A 16,598-nucleotide genomic window follows, 5' to 3' on the forward strand; every position below is an offset into this window, starting at 1 on the left:
TCCCCCCTTTTTTTCACAGATTCACAGAAATGTGTCAGCTGTGAAATGCCACACTTAAAATATGGACAACTTTCATTACTTGTGCTTAGTTAGTCTTTCTTTGCTCCATAACATCACCATTCTTATAATTAATATGCATATGCACACATGGTGGGAAATGATAGCAAGTTATGTGGTACAACACATTATTATCTCCATTTTGCAACTGCCAAAAACCTAAAAACTCATGCTTATTAATATTGTTCTATAATTTCCATGTATTTAGGCCATGTTTACAGCATGTGAGCTGGGAGTTTTTGACTTGCTACATGAAAGAGGGGAGCCTCTAACAACAGCAACCATCGCTGCTTGCTTATGTACCAGTGTAGATGGAACAGACCGGCTGCTCGCTGCTTGTGTTGGACTGAAACTCCTGGAAGCTGAAATGAAAAACGATGAAGGTAACATTGTTTTCAGAATGAGACTTTATCTTTTGAACTCTGCAACCAAGGGATCAACTATAACAGTGGTTCCCAACCTGGGGTACTAGTACCCCTGGGGGTACTCTGCAGACCAGTTGGGGGTACTTGAAAATAATATTGGTAATGGTGGAAGAAGTCTCCAGGATAAGTCTCCCATTGCCATGGAGACTAATCACTTACATCACTTCCGGTTCGGGCTGCATCATCATTAGCGTCTTCTCATGTTGTTGCCCGATCAGCAATCCACTGGGAGCTACCTGTGCTGCCACAGGTGGATAAAGCAGTGGCATTAATCTTACAGGTGTTAGTAGGAACCCCGGAGACAATACACAGCCAGCGGCCAGACACAAAGGGACTCATTTCCTGACCACACACTACTCCTCAGCTACTCCTTAATATAAGGACATGCATAAGGACACACATACCGCTCACTTCCACTCCACTTGTACAGTAAGTACTGTGGATAGTTCAAATTGAGAGGAGGGGGTACTTATAAATGAAAAGCTTAATCAAGGGGTACGGGAGAGAAAAAAGGTTGGGAACCACTGAACTATAAGGTTTACAATGGTCACAAAGCTAATCAGAGGCTCAATGAGCCTATGCTACTGTAATGGTTCTTAACATTCAAGTGGAAGCATGATAAGTGATGTAACTATAAATTTAGCTCCCCCTGCCAAAAAAGTTTCTAGTGCCCCCCATGCCTCATACATTACACCACACCGTAATGCACCTTACACTATATGCCACTGTAATGCCACTTACAATATATGCCACACACTGTATTGCACCTTACACTATATTCCACACACTGTAATGCTCCTTAACCCCTTCCCGACATTTGACGTACATTTACGTCATGGCCGGGATGTACTTCCCGACACATGGCATAAATGTACGTCATGACTTTAAACTGTCACTGCGTCTCGAGACGCAGTGACAGAGGGACGATGTCTGCTGTCCCTGACAGCAGACATGTCCCTGCATGCCCAGGGGGGGGCTGCGATGTCGCCCCCCCGTCGGCGATCGCTGTGATTGGCTGTTCAGTGTGAACAGCCATTCACAGCGTTTTCCTGTGTTACCAGCGAATCAGACGCTCGGTAACACAGGTGTCAATCACCGCCGGGCGTCAGGGGGCATGAGGGGGTCATCGGTGACGATGACACCTCACCCCACCCTCACCCCACCTGCCCCCAAGGCTGTGATTGGTCCGTGGGACCCACGGACCAATCACAGCCAAGGCGCGACATTTAAACTAACGGTGACTGCGCTGCAGACGCCATTCCGGTCTGGAGTAGCGTACAGAGCGGTCACCGTGCCTATCTGCCGTGATACTGACCTGATCCTTGCTAATACTTACCTGATCCTTGCAAATACCTTACCTGATTACCTGATCACTGCTTGTAGCGTGCTGGACGCTTCCTGGATCTGACTTCTTGGGACTTCCTGCTGCTGCTGCAGTGTGATAGAGAGATAGAGAGAGAGATAGAGAGAGATAGAGAGAGATAGAGAGATAGTGACAGAGTGAGCTATATTTTGTGTCTGCTACCCCCCCTTTTTGGGGGTGCAGGGGTTTTTTATATATATATAGTGCTGCTGCTGCAGTGTCATAGTGATAGATAGTGATAGATAGTGAGAGATAGAGAGATAGAGAGATAGAGAGATTTGTGTCTGCTACCCCCCCTTTTTGGGGCTGCAGGTTTTTTTTTTATATATATATATATATATATATAACTGTCAGTGCTGCTGCAGCAGTGTCATAGAGTGATAGATAGTGATAGATAGTGAGAGATAGAGAGAGATAGTGACAGAGAGTGATAGAGAGTGTATATTTTGTGTCTGCTACCCCCCCTTTTTGGGGGTGCAGGTTTTTTAGTGTCCTAGAGTGATAGATAGTGAGAGATAGTGAGAGATAGTGAGAGATAGTGAGAGATAGTGAGAGATAGTGAGAGATAGTGACAGAGAGTGATAGAGAGTGCTAAATTTTGTGTCTGCTGCCCCCGCCTTTTGTGCTGATCACTATATCTGAGGTGATCAGCAACTTTTTGGGGGTGCAGAGGTTTTTTTTTTTTTATATATATACCTGTCAGTTGCTGCCAGTTGCACCAAAGGTTGTGCACCTGCTGCCCCTCACTGGTAATCAGTGTCGCATCACTGATCACCTTTTTTTTTTTTTGTGGGGTCTTTTTTAAAAAAAATTTTTACACACACTGTGATTTTGTGGGTGTCCTGTGGCCACTGTGCGCTGATCAGTGACGTACATCACTGATCAGCTTTTTCGGCACAGGGTTGATCTATTTTTTTTTTTTTTTGATCAAATTCCTGTTGCCTTTGAGCGCTGTTCAGTGACAGACGTTACTGACCAACATCTGTGCTCAATTTTTGGCGCAGGACCTTTTTTTTTTTTAACCCCTTCAATTTTTTTTTTTTTTAACCCCTTCAATTTTTTTTTTGGGTATAAAGTATTTTTTTTTTCTGCACTACATACACATTACACACTACATTCCCCCCAGGTTGAAATAAAGTTTGTACCCCCCCCTACACTATACACGTGTTGAAACATTTCACTACCAGTAACACAAAAATAAAAATGGCATCCCAAATGTCATCCCAAATGTCATCCCAGTCATCCAGAAGAATGTATTCAGCAGAGGAGGCATATGCCATGCTTGCTTCTGACTCTGACTCAGCCAGTGATGCAAGCGGGGAATTTGAAGGATTCGCCTTAAGCTCCTCTTCCTCCTCTGGTGATGAGGGACCCCCTCAAAGACGTCCCCGTAAAGCAGCTGAGACCCCCCCCCCAATAATTGATCTCGTATGGACCCCACCACCAGACAATTTTGAGCCCCAGGTTCCTGAGTTTTTGGCCATGCCAGGAATCCAATTTGATTCCACAGGTCTCAGAGAAATTGACTTTTTCAAATTATTTTTCTCTGATGATTTTATAAATTTAATGGTGGACCAAACTAATTTATATGCCCAGCAGTTTATTGCTCAAAACCCCACGTCATCATTTGCTAGGTGGACCCCTGTAGATGCAGTAGAGATGATGACGTTTTGGGGTCTGGTGTTTCATATGGGCATAGTAAAAAAGCCAGAAATTAGGCAATATTGGAGTACAGATGTTCTGTACAGCACCCCATTTTACCGTATGGCCATGCCCCGGGCTCGATTTGAGACGATCCTTAAATTTTTGCATTACAACGATAATGCACAGTGCCCACCCAGAGATGATCCCACCTTTGACCGGCTATTCAAAGTCAGGCCGGTCATTGATCATTTCAGTGCCAAATTTGAAGACATGTACATCCCAGATAAATTCATTTGCATAGACGAGTCCCTTATACATTTTAAAGGAAGGGTTAAATTCCGCCAGTACCTTCCCAGTAAGAGGGCAAGGTATGGCATAAAAATGTATAAGCTGTGTGAAAGCACCTCAGGGTACACCCACAGGTTTAGGGTATATGAAGGGAAGGATTCAAGAATTGAACCGCCAGAATGCCCCCCCTCCCTCGTAGGTGTTAGTGGAAAAATTGTCTGGGATTTAGTGCACCCCTTCCTGGATAAAGGTTATCACCTCTATGTGGATAACTTTTACACTAGCATCCCCCTGTTTAAGGCCCTTGGTTCAAGAGGTACAGCAGCTTGCGGTACTGTGCGCAAGAACCAAAGAGGCCTCCCAAAAACGCACATTGCCCAAGTACTGAGAAGGGGTGAAAGCAGGGGAATATGCACCGAAAATATGTTGTTGGTCAAATATAAGGACAAGAGGGATGTCCTTATACTGACAACAATTCACGGAGACAGTACCACCTCCGTCCCTGTACGAGGTACCAGTACCCACACCTCAAAACCTAATTGTATCCTGGATTACAATAGGTACATGGGCGGAGTGGATCTTTCAGATCAGGTACTGAAGCCGTACAGTGCCCTGCGGAAAACAAAAATCTGGTACAAGAAGCTGGCCGTGTATATCATCCAGATGGCACTGTATAACGCTTACGTGCTATTCCGTTCTACCGGCCAGAGGGGGACATTTATGCACTTTCAAGAGGAAGTCATAAAGGGCCTAATATTTGGGAACCAGCAGGCAGAGGGCCCCAGTACTTCTAGTACTGGCCCCCGTATTGTACCAGGGCAGCATTTTCCTGATGAAATCCCCTCCACTGGAAAAAAGGGCAGGACACAAAAAAGAAGCAAAGTTGGCTATAAAAAGGGAATAAGAAAGCAAACTATTTTCCAGTGTGACACTTGCCCCGACAAACCCGGCCTATGTATAAAGGAGTGTTTTAAAATATACCACACATCTATGGATTATTAGGTTCATAATTTCACCGTGCTTCGGGGGTCTTGCTAATGCCACATAGCACCCACCATTCATTCCACCAGAATCTGAGCCGCAAAATCCAAAAATCACTCCTTCCCTTCTGAGTCCTGCCATGCACCCAACTGGTATTTTTTGGTCACATGTGAGGCATTGCCGTACTCGGGAGAAATTGGGGCACAGATTTTGGGGTGCTTTTTCTCCTTCATACCTTTTGAAAATGAAAAATTTTGAGCCAGAACTGCATTTTTGTGTAAAAAAATGTAATTTTTCATTTTCACTGCCCACTTGTATCAAAATTGGTGAAACCCCTGGGGGTTTGAAATGTACACTATACCCCTAGATGAATTCCCTGAGGGGTGTAGTTTGCAAAATGGGGTCACTTGTGGGGGGGTTCCACTGTATTGGTGCTTTGGGGGTCTTGCTAATGCGACATAGCACCCACCATCATTCCACCAGAATTTGTGCTGCAAAATCCAAATATCACTCCTTCCCTTCTGAGTCCTGCCACTTTTTGGTCACACATGAGGCATTGCCGTACTCGGGAGAAATTGGGGCACAGATTTTGGGGTGCTTTTTCTCCTTCATACCTTCTGAAAATGAAAAATTTTGAGCCAGAACTGCATTTTTGTGTAAAAAATGTAATTTTTCATTTTCACTGCCCATTTGTATCAAAATTGGTGAAACCCCTGGGGGTTTGAAATGTACACTATACCCCTAGATGAATTCCCTGAGGGGTGTAGTTTGCAAAATGGGGTCACTTGTGGGGGGGTTCCACTGTATTGGTGCTTGGGGGGTCTTGCTAATGCGACATAGCACCCACCAAAATTCCACCAGAATCTGAGCTGCAAAATCCAAAAATCACTCCTTCCCTTCTGAGTCCTGCCATGCACCCAACTGGTATTTTTTGGTCACATGTGAGGCATTGCCGTACTCGGGAGAAATTGGGGCACAGATTTTGGGGTGCTTTTGCTCCTTCATACCTTCTGAAAATTAAAAATTTTGAGCCAGAACTGCATTTTTGTGTAAAAAATGTAATTTTTCATTTTCACTGCCCACTTGTATCAAAATTGGTGAAACCCCTGGGGGTTTGAAATGTACACTATACCCCTAGATGAATTCCCTGAGGGGTGTACTTTGCAAAATGGGGTGACTTGTGGGGGGGTTCCACTGTATTGGTGCTTGGGGGGTCTTGCTAATGCGACATAGCACCCACCAAAATTCCACCAGAATCTGAGCTGCAAAATCCAAAAATCACTCCTTCCCTTCTGAGTCCTGCCATGCACCCAACTGGTATTTTTTGGTCACATGTGAGGCATTGCCGTACTCGGGAGAAATTGGGGCACATATTTTGGGGTGCTTTTTCTCCTTCATACCTTCTGAAAATGAAAAATTTTTAACAAGCCAGAACTGCATTTTTGTGTAAAAAAATGTAATTTTTCATTTTCACTGCCCAATTGTATCAAAATTGGTGAAACCCCTGGGGGTTTGAAATGTACACTATACCCCTAGATGAATTCCCTGAGGGGTGTACTTTGCAAAATGGGGTGACTTGTGGGGGGTTCCACTGTATTGGTGCAACATAGCACCCACCATTCATTCCACCAAAATCTGTGCTGCAAAATCCAAAAATCACTCCTTCCCTTCTGAGTCCTGCCATGCACCCAACTGGTATTTTTTGGTCACATGTGAGGCATTGCCGTACTCGGGAGAAATTGGGGCACAGATTTTGGGGTGCTTTTTCTCCTTCATACCTTTTGAAAATGAAAAATTTTGAGCCAGAACTGCATTTTTGTGTAAAAAAATGTAATTTTTCATTTTCACTGCCCACTTGTATCAAAATTGGTGAAACCCCTGGGGGTTTGAAATGTACACTATACCCCTAGATGAATTCCCTGAGGGGTGTAGTTTGCAAAATGGGGTCACTTGTGGGGGGGTTCCACTGTATTGGTGCTTGGGGGGTCTTGCTAATGCGACATAGCACCCACCAAAATTCCACCAGAATCTGAGCTGCAAAATCCAAAAATCACTCCTTCCCTTCTGAGTCCTGCCATGCACCCAACTGGTATTTTTTGGTCACATGTGAGGCATTGCCGTACTCGGGAGAAATTGGGGCACAGATTTTGGGGTGATTTTTCTCCTTCATACCTTCTGAAAATGAAAAATTTTGAGCCAGAACTGCATTTTTGTGTAAAAAAATTTAATTTTTCATTTTCACTGCCCACTTGTATCAAAATTGGTGAAACCCCTGGGGGTTTGAAATGTACACTATACCCCTAGATGAATTCCCTGAGGGGTGTACTTTGCAAAATGGGGTGACTTGTGGGGGGGTTCCACTGTATTGGTGCTTGGGGGGTCTTGCTAATGCGACATAGCACCCACCAAAATTCCACCAGAATCTGAGCTGCAAAATCCAAAAATCACTCCTTCCCTTCTGAGTCCTGCCATGCACCCAAATGGTATTTTTTGGTCACATGTGAGGCATTGCCGTACTCGGGAGAAATTGGGGCACAGATTTTGGGGTGCTTTTTCTCCTTCATACCTTCTGAAAATGAAAAATTTTGAGCCAAAACTGCATTTTTGTGTAAAAAATGTAATTTTTCATTTTCACTGCCCAGTTGTATCAAAATTGGTGAAACCCCTGGGGGTTTGAAATGTACACTATACCCCTAGATGAATTCCCTGAGGGGTGTAGTTTGCAAAATGGGGTCACTTGTGGGGGGGTTCCGAAATTTTAGAATCTTATGGTGCCTAGAAACCTACATGGTGCCTAAAAAATAATCTCATAAAAAGGAGGCTCCAAAATCAAGTAGGTGCTCCTTCTATTATGAAGCCTGTGGTTTGGTCAACGTGCACACTAGGGCCACATATAGGATATTTATGAAAACAAAACAATTGGGGGAATCAATTTTTAGTCACATTTCTCTAGTAAAATGTACTGTGTTCCTTAGAAAAATGTATTAAAATTGCAAATCTGCAAAAAAAATGAAATTTTGAAATTTCACCTACACTTTGTTTTAATTCCTGTGAAACACCTAAAGGGTTAACAAACTTCCAAAATGCTGTTTTGAATACTGTGAGGGGTGCAGTTTTTGAAATGGTATCATATATGGGGGTGTCTCACATACAAGTCCCTCAAAGTCACATCAGAACTGAACTGGTCCCTAAAAAAATCAGTGTTTGAAATTTTCTTGAAAATTTGAGAATTTGCTATTCATATTGTAAGCCTCCTAGTGTCCAAAAAAATTAAAAGGAAGTTGAAATAATGATGGAAACATAAAGTAGACATATGGTCTATGTTAGTTATTAACTATTTTGAGTGGTATGATTATTTGTCTCACAAGCAGAAAATTTAACATTTTGCAAATTGCAAAATTTTCTATTTTTTCACGACATTTTGGTATTTTTCACAAAAAAACACAGACTGTATCGACCCAAATTTACCACTAATTTGAAGTACAATGTGTCACGAAAAAACAATCTCAAAATCAGTGGGATAAGTAAAAGCAAAAAAAAGTTATCCCCACTTAAGTGAGACATGTCAGATTTGAAAAAAAGGGCTCTGTCAGGAACGCAAAAACTGGCTCTGTCAGGAAGGGGTTAAATATAATTGTAATATATATATATATATATATATATATATATATATACCTCAGGGGGTAGGGCACCATCAGTGTGATCACTACCTCCTTGAAAGCAGAGAAGATTACTGTACTTAGTCTATAGCAATAAAATAATTTTAGACCAATTATACCCCTTTCACATCACAATGCCGGATTGTACACAGGTCCAACCAGGGTGCGACTCAGCTGAGACCCCTTTCATACTTGTGGCCTGACCTGGCTTATTGCCAACTCGATTGTGTCATCTCAGACATGCACAGGCTGTTCCATTGCTGTGAACAGGTCCCAGTTGGCATCACCACAGCTTGCATGTTCACACTGCACTTCAACCTGGGTTAAACGTATGACCAACCCTTATCGCTTCCCAAGCTTTAAATGCCATTTTATTTCAACTAGGTGCTTTCATACTGCCCATCGGGCCTAATTCAGACCTAATCGCAGACCAAAATGTTCTCAAAATGCCCAGGTGGGGCAGATGTAACATGTGCAGAGAGAGTTAGATTTGTCCAGCAATCAGAACTGAATTAGACCCAATATCCTGGATTACTGAGTTTTCTTGTTAAATAACCCAGTATATGGTTGGCAGTGTAAAAGGAGGATAAGTCATGATTTTTAGAAAATTTGGCCATTCCCATTGTATATTATTAACCCTTTAGTTTAGGTTAGGTTATTTGCACTCAAGCTCTTTCTCTTAAGTTAATGTTTGATTTAAGAATCTTTAACAGACTTTAAACTGCTCCAATTTCAATAGTACAGTACGTGATAACATGTTTCACGTCATTAAACATGACATGGATCTCCGTCTGCCCACTTTACCAGGTAAAACCCTAAAATTCTGGATTCTTCTGGATATTACTTTTGATTAGAAAACTATGCTTCTATGCTGAGAAAGCAACGTTTTGTCTCACAGTAGTCTAAGCCCTTTGCCCATAGACATGACCGGGATGTTATAGTCACCGTAATTGTATGATTTATAGGAGGCTTCCTGACCTGCACTTACATCTGGTCTTTGTTTTGTGCTTTTTAAGCTTATTACTCCAACACTGATCTTTCCAACACATATCTGGTCAAGTCAAGTCCAAAGACCATGCTCCCAATCATGATGTTTTACTCTAGCACCGTCTATTCGATATGGCAATTCCTACCTCAAGCTGTAAGGTACTATTATTATTATAATTTTATTTATAAGGCTCCACAAGAGTTTCGCAGAGCCGTACAAAGGAACAGTACAGGGAGACAAAACAGTATTACATTAAATAAATAACAAAAATAGAGTACAAGTAAAGAACGCCACAGTTCAATACATATTACAGATTAAATATAAGTAGTGAGGACTCAATCAACATACAACTAGAGGCTTGAGGCCAATGATGGAGATGAGTATGCAGACGAAGATGGTCACTGAGTGTTTGAGTGTAGGAGAGCTGTGAGTGAAATGTGAAGAGAAGATGGCTTTGACAACAGGAGGTAAGAGGGCCCTGTTCGGAGGAGCTTACAATCTAGTAGGAAGGGGAGACAGACAGATTACAAGAGGTGCAAGCAAGTGGGTGGTGGCTAGATAGCAGGATGTAGTTGTATGCTGATTTTTAAATAAATAAGTTAAAAATTACTTTTTATTATTATTTAATGTAGCATATTTTAACACTTTTCATGCATATTTTAAGTATTTTTCATGCATATTTGCATGCATATTTCAAGCTTTTTTGTTGTTGCATATAATCCTGTCTCTACTTATTGTGTTTTAGAGAAGGGAAAAACCAGTATGAAAGAGCATTTGGGTTAACTACAAAAGACCTATTTGATGCAATTTACAGGTAACATGTCCAATAACATTACATCCACCATCTATACATTGGCAAAGTAGTATGCTATTTAAAATGTAGTTATTGTATCTGCGTTTAAATATTCCTTGATGCATAAACACTACAAGATGTTGACAACATGATTCTGTTATGTACAAACTGTATGCAGTTATAGCATTTTCAAAATGTTAATATTCACATTGTGGTTGTTTGCAAATATCTTATAAAAATATTTTCAAAATATCAGTTATACCACTGGAATATCCAATGGGGTCTGACAACATAAAATAAAGTCTCCACCTGTATTCACAGTTGCCCACATCTAGCTGCCATCACTATCAGAAAATACTTAGTGCAAGAGATCATCTGAAATTCAAAGCGGATGAGCTGCCATCAGCATGGGAGCCAATTTTTATTACGACTTGTACTAGCCAGACCTCTGCTGATATCAGATAAATCTGTAAATATTCAAATCTGAATAGCCCACATTTCTGATAACATACCTAAGGCACACATATACTTCAATGCCGCCCAATTTCTCCCTCTGTACCACAAGTGAATTTTCATTGTGAGTTGCAAATGTCTCCATAGCCTTCAAAAGTTGTTTGCACAGTTGGTAAACTTCATGGCGTACAGTACTTAAGGTTCGATCCAATTATATGCAAGTGTAAGGGGCCTTTGCTAAAGCTTTATAGTGGCACCCAATTTCACACCCTTTTTGGGCTGGTTACAGGCCAAATTTACACAAAATTGCTCACTGCCCTATGGGGCAACAAGCCCTTTTGTGCAATTTTCATCCTTCTTAAAGTACTGCAAGCTGCGGCAAGGATTCACACCCGCTAATTCATTGCAGCTAATAGGATTGACCCCTAATCCTTGAATAGGATAAAGTGGAGAGTGATAAAGTTCCTAACTACCATGTTACAGGCAGTGTTTGTAAAATTACAGTTAGGAGCTGGTTGGCTGGTACTTTATGTCACGGCTCAGCAATCTCAACGCTTATCCATGATCTCTATCTGGCACTTATTCACAACTGGGTTCCCAGTTGTCCGGCGGGTCTCTGCTACCTGGCATCTGGTAGCCATAGCAAGTCCTGTTGTTCGTGGACCATGGGTGCCGCTAAATTTTTTTCTATCAGGTGATTATAGTTCGGCCAGACCCAGTACAGCAATTCTGATCTGGCCAATCAGATTATGACTAAGGGATCAAAAGTATTCTTCTCAGCATGCTCAGACACAAGAGCACTATTTTCACAATTTGACTGGGTGCAAGTGTACTGAGCTTCCTTCCAGAAATGCCATTGTTTCCAGTCCATCTGGTATTTCTTTATTTTAAGTACATTCACATGTTTGATTCTACAGTCATCTGATCCAGGCTGTCTGCTAATTTTCCGGTTCCAGTTCCTCTCCAGTTTATCAATCATCCTGTCTGCTCCATCTGGTAGGGGGAGTCGATGTTATGCCTTATGGGGGGGGGGGGGGGGGTAATTGCTATTGCTAAAGGGATATTGTGTTACGGGGGGGGGTATTCTGTTCTAGTGCACTCTCCTTATAATTGTTGTAGATAACTAACTATCCAGCTTCCCCATCATAATGCACCCCAGCAGCTTACCCTAACCTTCCCTGCTAATTACTAACCCTTATACTGTACACCACTGCCTAACACTTCCTCTCTGTAGCCTATACCTACTGCCTAACCCAATCCCCCCTCCCCTGCCTTATTGTCCCTATTTTACAAAAAAGCATAATATGTAATGGGCATTACGGTGTTTGGTATAACGTGTAATGGGCATTATGGTGTTTAATATAATGTGTAATGGGCATTACGGTGTTTGGTATAATGTGTAATGAGCATTATGGTGTTTGGTATAACATGTCATGGGCAATACGGTGTTTGGTATAATGTGTAATGGGCATAACATGTAATGGGCATTATGGCATGTGGTATACTTTGTAATGGGTGTGTGATGTGTAATCGGCTTTACGGTGTCCTTTTTGTCCCTATTTTAGAAAAATTTTGAGTCCTGGCATAACAAGTAATAAGCATAATGTGTAATGGGCATCACGGTGTGTGGCATAACATGTAATGGGCATTATGGCATGTGGTATACTATGGCATTTTGTATACTATGTAATGGGTGTGTGACATGTAATCGGCGCGCACTGTCCATATTGTCCCTCCTTTACAAAAAAACTTTTTGAGTCCTGGCATAACGTGTAATGGGCATTGCGGTGTATGGCGTAACATGTAATGGGCATCATGGTGTTTGGCATAACATGTAATGGGCATTACTGTGTGTGATGTAACATGTAACTGGCATTATAGTATGCAAAATTGAAATTGAAGCAAAGGTTAAAAAAATCAACATAAGGCGGGTCAAAGGGCTGGCTGGGAGCGGGTCAGTGGGTGGGCTGGGGGTGTGTCAAGGGGCGGGCCACTCTCCGGGAATCTCTCAACAAAAAGGTGGTAACCCTAATATATATTTATATATATATATATATATATAACCCAGAACAAATGAGGCGGCACTTGGAGACTTCTTAACGAGTGAAAGCAGTGTATTCAATTACAGCGTGCATCTACGTTTCGGGGAACACACTCCCCGTCATCAGTGTGTGTGTTCCCCGAAACGTAGATGCACGCTGTAATTGAATACACTGCTTTCACTCGTTAAGAAGTCTCCAAGTGCCGCCTCATTTGTTCTGGGTTGTACGTTAGGACTGCGGTCCACAGGAGGGCACGGGAGCACGATACCCCCACGGGGGGCGGGCAGCGGGAGTGCCGGAGCCCACACGACGCTTATATATATATATATATATATATATATATATATTAGTTGAAAGTATTTATACAAATAGAGACACACCCATGAGCAGACCACCTAACCAGAACACTGGTCATGCCCCCCACATTATTAGGTGCTGGCCACAACCCCTATTATTGCGCATAACAGGCCCTTGATCATTTTCAGCCCGAGGCCAATTTAGACCTTAATCTGGAACTGCCTTCATCAAATCCAGAAATCACCAGGTTAGTGACCCTTTATCATTCTCCACTTTATCAATTTTCAAGGCTTAGTACATCTGGACCATCATACATCTGTCTGCTGAGCAGATTTGTGTACTACACTTAATCATGCCCATAGTTTTACATATTGAACAGCTATAATTTGTGTATCGGTGACTTTATTATATAATTTAGGTCAGAAGACGAGTTGGTGACATTTATGAGTTTTATGGATTCCCTATCGAATATCTGTGGGAAGTACGTGCTACAAGCTTTTGATCTCTCCATGTTCCACACAGTCTGTGACCTTGGAGGTAAATAAAAAAAATTTACAATACTTTTTATTTGGTGGCTATAAATCATCACTAAAAAACAGTTGATTAGGAACATCCTCATTGGTTATTGGTAAGGTGCCACAAATCTCTGCTTTGCTAGACGGTCAGAGGTACAGTACAAATCATACAACATAAACATTACACATACAGATACAGCCAAATATAAGCACTTATACTGTACATGGATGTGTGCGTACACTTATCCAAATGAAATGCCTATGTGAAAGCAGCATTTGTCAAGCAGCCCAAGCAACAGAAAGCTTCAAAAGTCAGTCTTCAATACATGTGTGGAGATAGAGATAGGGAAATTTACTAATATCTTTAATATATTTATACTAATGTTTTTGCTGATCTTCAATTCGACTGGTTACGAACAGGATCTGGGAAGTTTTTGACCCACGCATTTGGCAAATTTACAAAGCTGCCAAGTTCTCAGGATTCGTATTTTATGATAGTGAAGATATTCATATTTGGCTGCTGCGTTTACTGCCAGCCAAACATGGGCGACCCTAAAGCACCGCATGGATCACTCATTCCCTACAGACCTAAATAGCCCCGGGTTCTTTGAGTTGGTCCTGGTTCCATAAAAAAAATCATGTAGGTGTTTCCCGTATTTGAAGAACCAGCACTGGGCTCTTGGACCAGTCCTGGTTCCGAAAATAAGGGGGGAAAAAGAAGTTGATGTCCCCCATATTTTTAAAACCAGCACTGGGCTCCACCAATTGGTAAGGTAATGCCTCAGCTGGGGGACACTTTTAAATAAGTGCCCGTGGCATTATCCCTAACTGGTGAACCCTGGCCAGGGTCCCCCCAGGGCATTTATCAACAAATTTGATGCCTGCTTTGCTCCCCTCCATCATCCTTGGTGACATTGTACAATAAAATATCGCATCGCATCGTATGCCATTAAATGGCATGCGATGCGATCGTATACAATTTTTAATTGTACAAGCACCCTTACAATGTTAAATGCCCCCCCATTGGCCACGCCACCCCCAGTATCAACGCAAACCCGAAGTGTGGCGAGCGCAGCGAGCCCGCAAGGGGCGGCAGTACATGTCCTAAGACCTTTTCATACCCACACTATCCACGTCAGCGTGGAGTTGATTTTAGATAGTGTGGCAGGTGCAGTGAGCCACCGAGCCCAAAGCGTGGCGAGCGGACACGAAATACATGTAAAGTAATACGCGTCCCCTCGCGGGGCTCGCTGCACTAGCCACGTTTCGGGCTCGGTGGCGCGCTGCACTCGCCACACTATATAAAATCAACTCCACACCGGCGTGGATAGTGGGGGTATGAAAAGGTCGGAGGACGCATACCGCTGGGTTGGCATTGATACTGGGGGTGGCGTTAACAATGGGGGGGCCATTTCACATTGTAAGCACCCATCAGGGTGCTTGTACAATTAAAAAATGCAATGCATCGCATGCATTGTATGCCGCTATATGGCATGCGATGCGATGAGATGCCCTACGGATAGATGGATGGATAGAGGGGTACACAAGTACCCCTCTATCCATCATGGCCTGCCCCAACCAGGTGGCCACCTTCTATAATTCCACCCTCATCTATTGCCTCCATTTCCTCTGTCCCCCTCCGCTGTTTTGAACCCCAACTCTGGCACTCCAAACTGACCCATTTTCTGTAAAACATGCACAGCTGAACATTTCTGGAGGAAAACTAACTCTGTGGGGATTTCTAGTTTAGTTTCTCTTCATACAACTCATCCTTCTACCTTGCCTTACTGTCAGGGTCCCCCAGATTCTCTCCTAGGTACTCTCTCTTCTTCCCTGTGTGCACTTATAAGCTCCTCTGGCCTTCAATACCACTGCTACAGTATGCCAACAACATTCAACTGTTGCTCTTCTCTCCTGTCCTCTCTCCCTCTGTCCTTTCTCTGGGTTTCAGCTACCAGTCTGCCATCTCCCCCTGGATGTCTGAGCACTTTCTGAAGCTCAACATGGACAAAATCAAACTCATCATCTTTCATTGTTGACAATACTATCAAAAACAGTGTGAGTGCTGCTCAGTCAAATAACCAATGTTTTTCAGGTGCTGAAAGGGAGGGTATGTTAACCCCCAGCACACCAAAGGGCATTAATAATAAGATTTGAAAAACCAACATAATATCAGGTAATCCAGAGATGATACATATGTTTTGCAAAAAATATGGTAAGCCTCTGGGCCTCAGCAAGGCTTCTCTGATACAGGAGGTCCCTAAACTACCTGATAACTGTACCCATTTGGTGCCTTAATCATCCTTTTGGTTAATCAGGCACTGGATGCACATATCCAAGATTTTGCCTGCACTGCCCCCCTTCACTGGAATGAGCTCCCTCATTTTATTAGAATCTCCCCGACCTTGCAAAGCTTTGAAAACTGACTCTGTTCCTCAAAGCATACCCTTGCACATACAGTAACTTAAGGTTCCCACACAAGGTGCAAAGTGTTATAGGTGCGATTTGAACTATACAATGAGTGCTGTACAATTTGAACTTCAGTGCCAAACAATGTGATTTTAACATCAGTGCTATGCAATGCTATGAGATTTCCATTGTATGCCATTTGAACTGCATACAATTTGGACTAAACTACTGTCCTTTATGTAATTAGTTCATATTGTATACCATGTGCTACAACAGTGATGCGATACAATGTAGTACAAAAAGTATTGCCTGCACATTTTTTTTGTACTGTGCAATAAAGTGCATCGCATCGCAAGCCCCACAGAAACATGGTGCGATTTGAACTACATGCGATTTGTTTTGAACTCACAACAGTTCAAAACGCATATACTAATTGCACTGTGCATGGGCCCCATTAGTACTAGAGATGTGCAGGCTCGGATTGCCCAGATCAGTGCCCTCAAGAATGCTGGGGATCTGAGTTTGGCTGTTCCCGTCCGACTTGGATCCGGGCTCCCACGCAAAACGTCATTGCCCGGCGCCAATCTCTCGCGAGATCCGGACCTCTATATAAATTGCGAGCATCCGACGCCATTTGTGAGTTGAACTTGTAAGAGTAGGGATAGTCTGTGTGCGGAGCTTTTT

At 42.7% G+C, this 16,598-nt stretch overlaps 1 protein-coding gene across 1 annotated transcript in view; it reads left to right on the forward strand.

Moving 5' to 3' along the window:
* Positions 1-268: 268 nt before the first annotated feature.
* Positions 269-16,598, forward strand: part of LOC146058781 (acetylserotonin O-methyltransferase-like) — a 63,927-nt gene continuing 47,597 nt past the window's right edge. Inside the window, exons 1-4 of the mRNA XM_083171009.1 lie at positions 269-440; positions 9,434-9,563; positions 10,151-10,219; positions 13,409-13,527. Coding sequence (XP_083027135.1) covers positions 269-440; positions 9,434-9,563; positions 10,151-10,219; positions 13,409-13,527 — 490 coding nt within the window. The remainder of the gene's footprint in view (positions 441-9,433; positions 9,564-10,150; positions 10,220-13,408; positions 13,528-16,598) is intronic.

This window comes from Crinia signifera, chromosome 2 (assembly GCF_055691185.1).
Source record: "Crinia signifera chromosome 2, ASM5569118v1, whole genome shotgun sequence".
NCBI classification, from domain to species: domain Eukaryota; kingdom Metazoa; phylum Chordata; class Amphibia; order Anura; family Myobatrachidae; genus Crinia; species Crinia signifera.